This window comes from Lissotriton helveticus, chromosome 3_1, assembly GCF_964261635.1.
Source record: "Lissotriton helveticus chromosome 3_1, aLisHel1.1, whole genome shotgun sequence".
Classification (NCBI taxonomy): Eukaryota; Metazoa; Chordata; class Amphibia; order Caudata; family Salamandridae; genus Lissotriton; species Lissotriton helveticus.
The window spans coordinates 1103525329-1103540098 of record NC_136061.1 but is presented as its reverse complement, the minus strand read 5'-3'; the positions used below and the strand labels follow the sequence as shown (position 1 = coordinate 1103540098).

General features: G+C 47.7%; 1 protein-coding gene across 2 annotated transcripts in view; it reads left to right on the top strand.

Moving 5' to 3' along the window:
• Positions 1-14770, top strand: part of TANC1 (tetratricopeptide repeat, ankyrin repeat and coiled-coil containing 1) — a 770747-nt gene that overhangs the window by 726141 nt on the left and 29836 nt on the right. For both annotated transcript variants that reach the window (XM_078681701.1, XM_078681700.1), the window contains exon 22: positions 3140-3272. In XM_078681701.1, the coding sequence (XP_078537827.1) occupies positions 3140-3272 (133 nt within the window). The remainder of the gene's footprint in view (positions 1-3139; positions 3273-14770) is intronic.

Sequence of the window (14770 nt, the reverse complement as noted above, 5' to 3'; positions counted from 1 at the left end):
TCCTCCAGGTCCTTTTTTTAATGAAAGGGGAAGGGGACTCATGTCTTCCCTGCCCAAGCCTTATTAATCTCTGGAGACCCTGTTCCCCGGAGACTTTTTAAAATTTATTAAGGGGAGGAGGGGGGCACGTCCTGAGGGCCCCATCCGGCAGGTTCATTTCTATTTTTTCTTATTAAAGGAAAGGAGGGCCGTTTTTTATAATGAAATGGGCTGTCAGTCCACCCCCACCCCTCCCCCACATGCCTGTTCGGCCCTGGAGACCCCATCCTCCAAGGACACTAATTAAAATAAAGGGGAGGGAGCAGTGTGGTCCCCTTCCCAAGCCCTGTTAGACTCTCGGGACAATATTGACAAGGATCCTTTTGAAGAAAAAAAAAGAATGGGAGGGAGGCTGCGTGGTTCCCCCCCCCCTCCTCGAGACTTGTTAGGCCCTGGGGATCCAATCCCCAGGGCCCTTTTTTCTTTTACGTATATTTCAAAAATGGGGAGGTGGACCTCGTGCCCCCCCCACCCCGAGCCTCTAAAGGCACACCCGGGGCCAAATTTATTCAAAATGGGGAGGAGGGGCCATATACCCCTGCCAGGCTTTTTCCAGTCACGGGGACCCCATCCCTGAGGCCTGCATTGTCAAAGTTTTGTGCCCCCAAGGTCCTAGCTGGCTCCCCTCATTCATCGGCAGGCGGCATTGCTCCCACCCAAGGACCTCGGGCGGAAGCAATATTTTGATCTGTTTCCCTGCCCTCATCAGTGCAAGTAGGTAAACACATCAAAAGTCTGCTCCCACCGGCTGGGAGCAGACTTTGTGTTTAGGACTGCCCTACACAACCCTCAGCAGAGATCGGGAAAAGAAAACGGCAGAAAAAGAGGGGATGGAACTGAGCCGGGAGAAAGAAAAGGCTAGAAGCACACTCAAGCAATGCCGGCATTAGGTCAACCTAAACAACCAGGTTTTAAGATTCTTCCTGAAAGTTGTTTCTAGGGATTCTTGTCTCAGCAGCCCAAACAAGATCTTTTTGTGACTGGAACCATCACAAACGCTGCACCCGTCGACCTAAGTCTTCTGCATGTTTGGTAGGATTTCACTAAAGAGAAAAGATATCGGGACCATTGGCATTAAATATTTTATCAAAAGGACCAATTGATGGACGGAATGCTGAACAAGCCTTTACAATCGTTCCAAAGAAGATTAATCAGTCCAAGCTACCTCTAATTCTAAATTATCCTCAACCCAACTTTCAACAGGACTCCTCTCCCACTCACTCTAGATTCTGCCTCCAAGCCTCTACTCACTGGCCGCCCCAAAAACTTTTCCATATTCAAAGGTTCAAGGGTGACAAATACACTTACATTGTTGCTAGAGGATCTCAGTACATGAGCCTTAAAGCATTCTCATTTCTTTCAGTTCTGCCTTTCAGGTCCTGGTTCTGTTGTAGCTATAGTACACTTAAACCTTCCTGATTGAGTGCAGTAGTCTGCAGGGTTAAGTCAACCCTCTATTTTCTGCACTCTCGTTTTCAGTTCTAGGATGGACTTGTCAAGCATTTCACGTGCAGTTCTAATGTGGGCGAATGACATGGCAAGTGTTGACTAGCGAAATCCCTGTCCCCAACTAAAGTGTAAGTATTTAACTAGACAGCAGATCACAGTAGAATGCTTGACACTCACTAGGCTTTTAGTACTCCCTAAGCCAATTCTCACACATTCCTCCATCAATTGACACTAATCAAGGTTGCATTATCAAAGAACGCACAGTCTGAATTTAGCCATCATTACATTTCCACTAATTACGTTGTCACTTAGTGAACTAGTCAAATTGAAAATCCATGCAGCTATAAGCTTTATGCTTGAAGGCAAAATGTAAAACACGAGAAACATAGTGTATATCTCTGCTTGGAGAAAATATTCAAACTTGGCTTTGTGGCTGTCCTTTCCACCACTGCATTCAATACAGTATCTAAAATGTCATTTGAACATTACTGACTTACATATTTTGCATTCTACTAATTGAAGAGCACATTCTTTGTGTGAAACACACATAATTAGGATAGTACATCGTAGTACTTATAAAGAGACAGTGGAGTAGCTAGTGTTCTTATATATTTCTGCGATTTGCAGACCATTTCGGTTGATTATATAGGTCAAGTGAAAACCTGCAAATACACATCCAGTCACAGTCCTCTAAATGTTGTCTTTATCCACAGGTTGCTCTGTCTGTCATCAACATTGCAAGTGGATTTCATACACATTGTTTCTTGCAGAGTGCTAGAATAAAGTTACTAGTGGGTGAATGGCATGCTTCAAGGTTGGGTAAAACACCAGTTAGGATTTACCCAGAGTGCTGTTAATCTAAAGCAGACAGATTACACAAGGACACATAGAATCCAATTTGTATGTGAGAATGGCCATTGCACAACTCTGTGTATTGTGATTGTTGCAACTTGCATTCTGCGGAGTATGAAAGTTGACAAGACGAAAATGTTTGTAATAATAAGAGTAAATCTTTGTGATTCCGCCACATGTAATATTTACTAGCAGAATTTTAACCTAAAAGGGCCAGCTATACAATACCTGCGCTCTACAAATAGGGTTGCCACATTTCCCAAAGAAAAATACTGGCCATTTGTTCATGTTTTAAGATTTTGCAAAGGTCCAAACATGATACTTAAATAGAACTTTATATAAAATAGTTTGTATTCATTATTAATGTGACTTTGTTGTCTTTGCTACTTTAATTATCAGTCATAGATCATTAAGGCAGCTTGAGAAAAAATGTGAAGTGCTTTCTTATGTTTGCTGTTTGAAGTATGTACTGAGAAGAGGAAACTAGGGCATATTTAACGTGTTTTCTCTTTACATTTGTTGTTTTAAGCATGTGTACTGAGAAAAGAAAAATATGGTCTTAAGGTGATTTTCCTAATTTTTGGACTCGCCGGACATTAAAATATTGGTCATGCCAGTAAAAAACCCGCCAGGTGACATCCCTATCTACAGCCATCCCCCACTGAAAAGAATGGTAATCTGGTACAAAAGAAATGTCAATTTACAGATGTATAATTATTCTGAGTGCTGTATTTACCTAGACCAAACCTTCTATGTAGTGAAAATGATGATTTTCATTATGTTCTGTTTGCATTTCTAGGTGCAGTACTTGGTGGGGCAGGGTGCGATGATAGAGCATGTTGACTTCAGTGGGATGCGCCCTTTGGATAGAGCGATTGGATGTCGAAATACATCAGTGGTTGTCACACTTCTTAAAAAAGGAGCCAAATTGGGTACAGTAAAAAGCAAATACTCAATTTTGAATGTCTATCGGAGCTAAATGGTGATGCAGTCTTTGCAATATTTGTCCATCTGAGTCTTTGAGGGTTCTAGAAATTCGGTTTCTCTTAAATAGCGTTTCATTTGCACTGTTTCGCTATTTAGACAATGTACGATAATTGACTGAACACATCTTTATAAATGTTCTCAAAAGTCAGAGATTTTTTTTTGTTGAGTTCATTCTGATCAGCATGAATTATGGTACAATATATTTGTGTCAAATGTAGATTTTTCTAGCTTTGGTCTCCTGACAAGCATGCACCGCATTTTCCAAATTAATAGTTTGATCATTCTGATTACTGGGCAAGTTAGGTAATGAAAGTACAACTTAATGACATTTGTCTTGGAATCGAAGACTACCTTACAGTGGATGTTTTTAAGGTGTATTGCTGTTCAGTAATTTGTGATATGCTCAAAAACAACTGTCTCTTCTAAGTATGTGTTGTGTGAGGGGAATTTTCCAATTGATTTTAATCCTCCTGCTTGAAAGTGGCTGGCAATTTTGTTAAAATGTAGGTATACCATCACCCTTTCCTTGATTTTACTTTCTCTCCACCCGTCCCCCCCTTACTCCCCACCAAGCTGCATGACAATACGTGTTCACCTCACTGATTTTGTATTTTGTGACATTTTGGTCAGTCCTCAACAGTCCACTCCCTTATATACTTTTATTCTCTACCTTCAACTTACATTGACCTTACTTTCCTATTTATTTGGCACTCCTTTCTTCCTTAAACCTACTATGTGATGTCTGTCTGCAGAGGAGTTATAAATGAAAAACAGAAATTTGCAATTCAGTAGGATTTTTTTGCATTCATGTCCCCGTTTCCTTTCTTTCTTTTTTAAACTTCTTTTACTTCCTATTCTCTTTATTTTGAGAATTCCAGGAAGTTTTCAAGTGTCTTTTTTTATCTTTAATTTTCTTTGTCTTTCAGCGAATGATACAATTTAATAATTTCCTATTTTTAAGTTTAAAGAACTTTTTTCCAGATATATCAATTATTCACCACAATGGGACTTGACTGGAGAGGATTTTTCAAAATGGTATTCTGTCAAACCATATTTTAGCAGAAACGCGCACTGGGTGTTTTTGTCCATCCAAATCGCATTGAAATAGCAACTAACAAATATACCTGAATAAAACTTAATCTTCGGAGCTTTGATATGTTGTTGGATAAAGTTTGTAGTCCAAATTTTTCTTATTCTAGCAAATATGCCCACACTGATTTGTCTTTGCTTGCAGCTAGTCTCCAGGTTTCTTGTTGGAAACCAAATACAAAACTCTCTACACTTGTATTTATAGAATACCTAAGTGAAAATCGTATGAGAACCTATTGTAGTTCACAATGGGAAAGGTGGGCTGGATCCTCTGATCTTGTAGAGTAAAATCTGTTCTAGAAGCACGCATAACAGGTTAAATATTTTTGTTTTCTGGCGTGTCCTCAATACAGTTAACTCATAATTTAGCTTTCGAAATGTAATTTTTCTTTGTTTTGTCTTACTTATGGAATTGCTTACTTGAGGCTTCAGAACCTCCGGTTATGATCGATCAGGTACTGGTTTACATCAGTTTACTATTATTAATATTATTCTTTGTGCTTACCGTATGTAAACCGATTTATTTTTGGCTGTCTAGTTTGCGTTATTTACAAAATGCTCCTGATACTGGAGATGATCACAAGAAAAATTATTAAATGATTTCTAGACAAACCTCTACTCTGGTCAAGTACACCTTGCATAAATGATTTAATAGAGCAGTGCAAGGAAATAATGACATCAATAATTGGCTTAACAGATAGCTGATCACCATAATATAGATTTTACTCCTCAGAAATTAACAGGCTCCACTGAGTCCAAAATTAAATAGCTAGATTGCACCTTTTTTTGGGGTGCAAACAAAAACTATTTTATTTTGATATAGAATAGTACAGATTCACGTCAGAGTAATTAATAGGCAGTAATATTGCCAATCGACACTCATTCAATCTTAGGAGGAATGGAAGATTCATTAGACATAAAACCTGAGACTTGGCAGTCACACATCCTGAAAAGCTCAGTATTCTCAGACAAGTACTTCTGCACCTTCAGATAAAGCATATGTTACAATGCACTGATGAGCAGACTGCAAAACGTACCTTTGGTCAACAGTCAGAAAGAAGCTCCTTTCTAAAGATGGAGTTACACATATTTCGTGAGCTCTTGATTTCATAGAAATTTTGGAGACTAGTCAAAAAGGGTCATCTCTTGAACTAACTTTGCAAAAACTGGTTCTGAAGTTCTTTGTATTGAATTCTGCTTTTTCAGTTTGCAACCCATTTATGGTCCTTTGTAAATATCTCTGTCCAGGGGCCTATAAACATTGACAAAAATCCCTTAAACGCGTGTTGTAACCAATGTTACAACACAATGTATGACCAATGTATTTAAAATTAAAAGTTATCACTTCATTTTCTTGTATTTGCTCTAAGGATAGATTCACCTCATTCCTTTGAAGTGTTAGCTGCGACTCCTTTTTTTTTTTTACTTGTTTTTATTAGCAGATATTCCAAAAAAGAAGGCATTCAAAGACAATAAAGGTCGCCATGAAGCCTAGCAGAACCGGCATCTTAGCAGCTACAATAGCAGAAAGGTCAAGGATAAAGGAAAAAGTCCAGAATAATACTGCAAAGAGTGATATAAGGAACTGTGTAAAATAGCAAAATATACCTTAAAATAAAAGTAAATATGCACAACAGCAGCAGTTGAAGCGGAATTTAAAAAGCAAAACACGAGACTCTCCCAAGCATCCCATTGTAACACAACTGAGTGAGAGAAAAGAAGGAAAGTCAGATTTGGATATAGGGAACTGGGGCGCACGGCTCCGGCATGAAGAGGAAGCAGCACCAGGAGTTGACTGGGCGAGCCTTAGAACATCTCTCCAATAACAATATCAGCCCCAAAGAGGCAAGGGGATACACCCAGGACCTGTGTCCACCACAGTGGGGGAACCGGCCATCCCATGTGCTGGGTGAACTTGGTATCTGAAAGAGACACGTTAGTATTAGATTAATTACCGTAGAATATCCCCAGGCGTCAGACTGGATCCGGAAATTTTTGCGTAGCAGTACCCTTGCGCGTCGGTAGGCGTCGTCTGCGGCTCCGCGTCCGTCGTCGGCGCCGTGATGACGTCGTCGGAGTACTTAGACGCCGCCTCCGCGTGCTGACGTCAGTTCTTCTTTTTTCCGCGCCAGCAAGCGCAGATCTGGATCTGGAAAAAGCAGTAACCCTAGTCACTTTTGACTATACTTTTTGATCCTTTTTGATTACTATTTCGAGTCTCTCGACTCCGAAACGGTGCCTTTAGGGATGCCCGGCTTCAAGCCCTGTGATGATTGCGACCGGCTGATGTCGGTCACGGATCCTCACCACGTGTTTGTCGTGTTTGGGCGTCGACCACGACGACAAGGCCTGCTCCGACTGCCGGGCCCTCTCTTCGAAAGCCAGGCGGGAGCGGTCCCGTAGGCGACTCGAACTCCGGCAGTCGGTCCCGCGCCGCGAGAGGTCCCGATCCCAAGGGAGGTCGAGGGACAGGTCACGGGCCTGGAGCCTCCACAGCTCCGAGAGTAGGCCGCACTCCTCCGGGTCGAAGTCGTCGTCAGGTAAGAGGCACAAGAAGTCCAAGCGGCGTCATCGCTCCTCGGACTCCCCCCGACGCTCGCGCAATGCGGCCGGGGGTTTGGGTGACACCGCCCACGCGGCTCCGTCGGAGTCGCGGGCGCCGCGTCCAGCCCCATACCCTCCGGTCCCTGGGCTCAACGCGACGCCGGAGGAGGTCAAGCGCTTCCTCATGGCCATGAGGAAACTCTCTCCTCCGACGGGCTCCGCGGCGCCTCCGGGCTCAGCGGACCCATATAGTGTGGTGCTGATGAGGGCTGCCAAGGCCTTAAACCTTGAGCTCCCCGTCGCGGCCGTGAGGACTAACCTCCTCACTGAGGTCCTTAAACCGCAGTCAAGCTCGGCCGAGCCTCTGCTGCCCTTTAATGAGGCCTTGACTGACGTTCTTCTGGGCACTTGGTCCAAGCCCGCTACGGGTTCGCCCGTAGATAGGAACGTGGCCAGACGCCACCGCCCCGCCCCGGGCGACCCATGTTTTCTGTCCTCCCACCCTACCCCCGAGAGCCTGGTTATCCAGGCCTCCAATTCCCAAACCGCATTCCCGTCGGCCCCGCCGGATCGGGAATCCAAGAGGTATGACCAGTATGGGAAGAAGATCTTCTCATCCATTAGTTTGGGCCTGCGGTCTTCCAACACCGCCTGCCTCTTGGGACGTTACACCCACTCTGTGTGGGATAAGGTCGCGGAAGTGCTGCCAGAGTGTCCGTTGGAGGTACGGGCCAAACTCGGCCAAGCCCTGGTGGAGGGCCGGGATGCAGCCAAGTATTCCATCCGGTGTGGGCTGGATACCTCTGACTCGCTGGGTAGAGCGATGGCAACGACGGTGGCGGTCAGACGCCACGCCTGGCTGAGGTCCGCCAACTTCTCGGCAGATGTCCAGAGCACGCTCATGGACATGCCGTTCGATGGCCGTCGCCTCTTTGGCGACAAGGCAGACCATGCGCTTGAGCGTTTTAAGGACTCCAGGGCTACGGCCAAGTCCTTAGGCCTCTCGGGCCAACGCCAGCAACCGGCTGCCTATCACTCCTTTCGTGGCCACGGAAGGGGTGCGCCCGCACGTGCCGCCAGCCACGCGCCGCAGGGCAATACCCAACGCGGTGGCGGCCGTGGGAACCGCCGTCCGGGCGGTCGTGGGCAGCGGCGAGGTCAGTCCACACCTTCCCCCGCAGCATCCGCCTCAAAACCTTCCTAGTCCGTGCTTTCAGGCCCATGTGACGCCAGTGGGGGGCAGGGTTCGCCATCACCACCTCCACTGGCGCACTGTCACGTCGGACAGGTGGGTGCTGCAGATCGTCCGAAGGGGCTACTCCCTCCCCTCGAGGCGACTCCTCCATCCATGCCACCGCAGAACCACCGTGTATCGGGGGATCACTTGCGACTTCTGCAGGAGGAAGTTACGGCCCTCTTGGCCAAAGGGGCCATCAAGCGCGTTCCTGGGCCGGAAGTAGGGTGTGGTTGCTACTCCCACTACTTTCTGGTACCCAAGAAGGGCATAGGGGGCCTGCGCCCTATCTTGGACCTACGGAACGTCAACGGCTTCCTCCGGAAGGAGAAGTTCAAGATGCTGACACTGGCTCAGGTCTTGGCTGCCCTGGATCCAGGAGACTGGATGGTGGCGTTGGACTTGCAGGACGCTTATTTCCACATCCCCGTCCTGCCGGCCCACCGGCGCTACCTGCGGTTCACGGTTGGCCACGAGCACTTTCAGTTTACCGTGCTCCCCTTTGGCCTTACCAGCGCCCCACGGGTGTTCACAAAGGTGATGGCGGTGGTCGCAGCTCATCTGCGCAGGTTGGGGATTTCAGTCTTCCCCTACCTCGACGACTGGCTGTTGAAGGCGGGCTCGCCCCTGACAGTCTTCAGCCACCTCCAGACTACGGCAGACCTCCTGCATCAGCTGGGGTTCTCGCTCAATGTGCCAAAGTCACACCTGTGCCCCTCTCAGAAGCTCCTCTTCATCGGAGCGGTTCTAGGCTCGGCGCAGTTTCGGGTTTATCCACCCGAGCAGCGGGTCCGGGATATTCAGGCTCTGATTCCCATCTTTCAGCCGTTATCCCGGGTTTCGGTCAGGTTGACGCTGCGGCTTCTGGGGCTGATGGCCTCCTGCATCCTGCTGGTGCATCACGCCAGGTGGCGGATGCGGGCTCTGCAGTGGGACATGAAGTTTCAGTGGGCCCAGCATCAGGGCAACCTATCCGATCATGTCCTGATCTCGGAGGGCACTGCGAGACAGCTGCAGTGGTGGCTTACGGACCGCGATTGGGTCAGCGGCAGATCCCTCTCCATACCCCAACCGGAGCACGTAGTTGTGACGGACGCGTCCCTCCAGGGCTGGGGAGGCCACATGGGAGAGGCGGAGATCAGAGGCCTCTGGTCTCCGGCGGAGTCCCGGCTCCACATCAACCTGTTGGAGCTCAGGGCGATTCGTCTGGCACTGAAGGCATTCCTCCCCTCTGTCCGGGGGAGTGTAGTGCAGGTGTTCACGGACAACACCACCGCCATGTGGTACTGCAACAAACAAGGCGGTGTGGGGTCGTGGATCCTTTGTCAAGAGGCTCTTCGCCTTTGGCAATGGCTGGAACGCCAGGGCGTGACCCTGGTGGCTCAACACCTGGCAGGTTCTCTGAACGCCAGGGCGGACGAGCTCAGCCGTCGGTGCATGATGGATCACGAATGGCGTCTGAACTCGGAAGTGGCGCAAGGCCTCTTTCAGCAATGGGGAGAGCCTTGGTTAGATCTATTCGCCACCGAAGAGAACGCGCAATGTCATCAGTTCTGCGCGTTGGAATTTCCAAGGCAGCACTCGCTCGGAGACGCTTTTCGTCGCGAGTGGAGTTGCGGTCTGTTGTACGCCTTTCCGCCTATACCACTTCTGCCCAGAGTGCTGAAGAAGATCAGGCGCGACCGGGCCCAAGTCATCCTTGTGGCTCCGGACTGGGCTCGAAGGTACTGGTATCCCGAGCTACTCAGTATGTCAGTCGATCCCCCGGTTCGTCTGCCTCTTCAGGAGGACCTTCTGTCGCAGCAGCAGGGGACGGTCCTCCACCCGAACCTGTCCAGTCTCCACCTCCATGCGTGGAGATTGAGCGGCGACAGTTGAGGCCATTTGACTTGCCTCCTGAAGTCTGTAACGTCATTCTGGCAGCCAGGCGTCCCTCCACTAAGTCGGTATACGCCTGCAGGTGGAACAGATTTGTGGCATGGTGCACAGCAAAGGCTGTGGATCCTCTTGCTGCCCCTCTTTCAGAGGTTCTTCTCTTCCTTCTTTCTCTTGCCTAGCAGGGCTCTGCTCTGGGCACTCTCAAGGGCTACCTTTCTGCCCTTTCAGCCTTTCTCAGGCTGCCTGATCAGCCTTCTTTGTTCAAGTCCCCTATTGTGAACAGATTTCTTAAAGGCATCACTCACACATTTCCCCCTGTTCCGTTTGTGATGCCTCAGTGGGACTTGAACCTGGTTCTAACTTTTCTGATGTGCGCTCCCTTTGAGCCACTTCACAATTGCCCTCTTCGCCTTCTGACTCTGAAGACTGCTTTCCTGGTTGCCATCACCTCTGCCAGGAGGGTGAGTGAGCTCCAGGCTCTTTCTTGTACTCCACCTTTCCTTTCTGTCCATCCGGACAAAGAGGTGCTTCGTACCAAACCATCTTTCCTGCCCAAGGTTGTCACGGCCTTCCACATTGGGCAGTCTATCACCCTGCCTACCTTCTTTCCGCCTCCGCATCCCTCTAAAGAGGAAGAGCGGCTCCATCGTCTGGACCCAAAACGTGCGCTCTCGTTTTATCTGGATCGCACACGCCAGTTCCGGGTGGATGACCAACTCTTTGTTGGTTACGTGGGCGCCAAGAACGGGAAAGCGGTGCACAAGAGGACCATCTCCCGGTGGATCATCTTGTGTATCCAGGCATGCTACTCTTTGGCTAGGAAGGAGCCTCCTGCTGGATTGCGGGATCATTCTACCCGAGCCACGGCGACTACCACTGCCCTGGGCAGGGGTGTGCCCTTACAAGACATCTGTCAGGCAGCTACGTGGGCATCGCTGCACATGTTTGCAAGACACTACTGCCTGGACAGCCAAGTCCGGAGGGATGGCTTCTTTGGCCGTTCCGTCCTCCAGGACTTTCTGGTGTAAGTATTGGTTCGCAGACCCACCACCGGGGTTGGTATTGCTGGGGTATCTATTCTAAGGTAAGGAATCTAGTACTAACGTGTCTCTTTCAGATGCACAAGTTACTACTTGTGTAACGATATATCTGTAAGAGACATTAGTTAGTATTAGATTCCTTACCGACCCACCCATCCTCCCCGTTCTGCGAACCAATATCTAGGGTTAGGGTTGTCCCCTTCAGGGCCCTAGTTTCAATGGCACCAGTGTTTGTTTTTAACATGGCTCTGCGTTTCTGGCGCGGAAAAACTGTGTCTAAGAACTGACGTCAGCACGCGGAGGCGGCGTCTAAGTACTCCGACGACGTCATCACGGCGCCCACGACGCCGACGACGGACGCGGAGCCGCAGACGACGCCTACCGACGCGCAAGGGTACTGCTACGCAAAAATTTCCGGATCCAGTCTGACGCCTGGGGATATTCTAAGGTAAGGAATCTAATACTAACTAATGTCTCTTACAGATATATCGTTACACAAGTAGTAACTTGTGCATCTGGACACAGAAGAATGAGGAGACCCAGACAGGACCACCCCAGGGATTAGAGGTGAGAGTGCAGCCCCAAAAGGACTACCCCTCAAAACAGTGTCGCCCTTTGGCTTACCCTCGATCACAAAACACCTGTCTAGGGAAGAAAGCAAAGGTTTCTGCCCCATTGGTCAGAAATAACCTCAGACCATTGGGTTCTAGATCTCATATGGGGGGTATTGTCTGGAACTCATAGAGACACTACTAAACATCCCCCCCTTGCAAACAAAAATTTGCAGAAGAACATCTGCGCTTCCTTCACAAGGAGACAAAGGCCCTCCTGGACAAAGGGGGCCATAGAATATGTTGCGCATAATCACGCAGAAAGGATGTATTAGCCAAAATAAAGGAGTTTCCCTCAGGCCCATCCCCAATCTCAGGCTTCTCAACAAATACTATATGGCAGAGCATTTCCACATGGTGACTCTACAAGACTTTATACTACTCTAGCAGAAAGGTTACTTCATGACTGCCCTGGATTTGAAGGACGGTTATTTCGACATACCCATTCACCTAGCACAGAACAGATAGTTCACGTTTGTGGTAAGTGGACAACATTATCAATTCAAAGTGCTATCCTTCGGAGTTACCACTGCACCAAGAATCTTGGCCAAATTTCTGGCTGTAGTGGCTGCTCATCTCAGGAAGAGCGGTATCCATGCATTCCCTTACTTAGATAACTGCTTCTCAAGAGCTCCACATAGCAACTCTGTCTAACCGACACCCACACCACAATTCACACCTTGTACAGTCTGGGTTTCACCCCCTTCAGATACAGGTCTTCCTTGGGGCCATCTTAGATGCCTGCATGGGAAAAACTTACCCCAGCCATAGTACAAGCCTTCCAGGACATGCTGCCTCTTTTTCAGCCATATCGGCAGGTAACAGAAATGTCATGCATCTACTAGGCATGATTGCATCTTGAATAGCTATAGTCCATCATGCGGGGCTCCACATGCGCCTGTAACAAGAGTACCTAGCTGCACAGTGGTCTCAAACTGAGGGTCACCTAGAGGACCTAGTGTTGGTGTGGGCCCACTCACATCGCTCTCTGCAGTGATGGAATACAAAGAACCTTCTGCAGGGGCTGCCCTTCCTGGACCCAGTTCCACAAGAGACCCTCACCACAAATGCATTGCCTATAGGTTGGGGAGCACATCTCCCCAACCTGTTCAGGGTTAGTCGACCCTGTCCAGCACACTTTTCACATCAATGACCTGGAGGTGCTAGCCATCCAGCTCACTCTCCGGTTTTCCACCCTCTCATTTAGAACAAGACAGCCCTTATATGCACAGACAACACGACTGCCATGTTATACTTACAGAAGCAAGGGGGCAAACATTCACCGCAGTAGTCCAGTGTAGCCCAATGTATACGAAAGTGGGCAATTCATCACAAGGTTCATCTACTTATTCAGCACATTCCCGGAGTGGACAACGATCTAGCGTACCTGCTCAGCAGGACACATCAACAAGTCCACGAGTGGGAACTCCACCCCCAATCCTACACATGTGCTTTCACGTTGGGGGTTCCCACAAACATATGTTTGCTACCACTTGTTCCAGGATATTTGCTTATGCTTTTCTGCCCCTCCCACTCCTAACTTTTGTGGTAAGGAGGATGAGACAGTCATCCCTCACGCTCATTTTGGTAGCCCCAACCTTAGCACTCCATCCATAGTACTCCGTACTTCAAGAACTATCTCTAATGCCACACAAGAAACTCCTCAATAGGCCGGATCTTCTCCTCAAAACCATGGCACTATCGGATAACCCAACCCTCAGCAGCTCAACCTTGCAATATGGCTCCTGAGATCTTAGTATTTTGGTTACCATAACCTACCAGAAGATGTTATGTCTATTCTTAAAGAGGCTCGATGGCCTACTACTAGGGCAGGTTATGCAGCCAAACTAAAACATTTTGTGCAATATCGTATTCCTAAAGACAACCATTCCCTCACAGCATCTGTGCAACACATTATATGTTGCTGCCTTCACCTGCAGAAATCAGGACTTGCGTATACATCTATTCGTTTAAATACTGCTGCCGTAGCTGTCTATTTGCAGAATAGGCAACATATTGCACTATTCAGAATTCCAGTCATTAAAGTTTTCATGAATGGCCTCAAAAGGATTATACCACCACGGACGCCCCCTGCTCCTGTCTGGAACTTAAACATTGTCCTCACTAGACTGATGGGTCCCCTTTTTGAACCCCTTCACGCTTGTCCTCTTCAATTCGAATACTGGAGATGGCCTTCCTTGTAGCCATTACCTCTCAGATGAGTCAGTGAAATACAAGCTCTTGTCTTAGAAGAGACGTTTACTCAAGTACATAATGATAGTGTTTCTCAGAGCCATTCCAAAATAATTTATGGCTAAGGTGGTCTCCAGTTTTGACCTTAACCAAAGAATTTAACTGCCCATTTTCTTTCGACACCCAGTAACTGAAGCACAACGCGCTTTGCACACACTCTTGATGTCAAGAGAGCTCTAATCTACATATTGACAGGATAAAGCCCTTCCTTAATGATATACAGCTATTTTATTTCTTACTGCAAGCCCCATAACGGATGTGCTATTTCCAAGGCAGGGGTTGCACACTGTTCGGTTAAGTGAATACAGACCTGTTATGTCAAAGCATAAAGGAACCTGCCTGTCCCTCCCAGACCTCATTCCACTCATAGCAAAGGGTTTCTATGGTTTTCTTGAGTAATATACCATTGCCTGACATCTGTAAAGCAGCTACTTGGTCTACGCCTCATACGTTTACCAAACACTACTGTGTGGACGCCCTGGCTAGACAGCAAACTAGAGTTGGCCAGGCACTCTTACGCACACTCTTTCAATCTTCTGCAGCGTCCTCAGGCTAAGCCACCCCTTTAGAGAGGACTCCTTTACAGCCTGTGTACAGCATGGGTATCTACAGCTACACATGCCACAAACGGAAAATGTTACTTACCTTGTAAGCATCTGTTAGTGGTATGTGGTCCTATAGATTTATGTGCAACCACCCAGCTCCCTCATCGCCTGAGGTTGTAGCAGACATTTTCCTTACTTTAGTTACCTTTAGTTTTCTGCTTTGCATGGTCATGTTTTCTTTTTATTCTC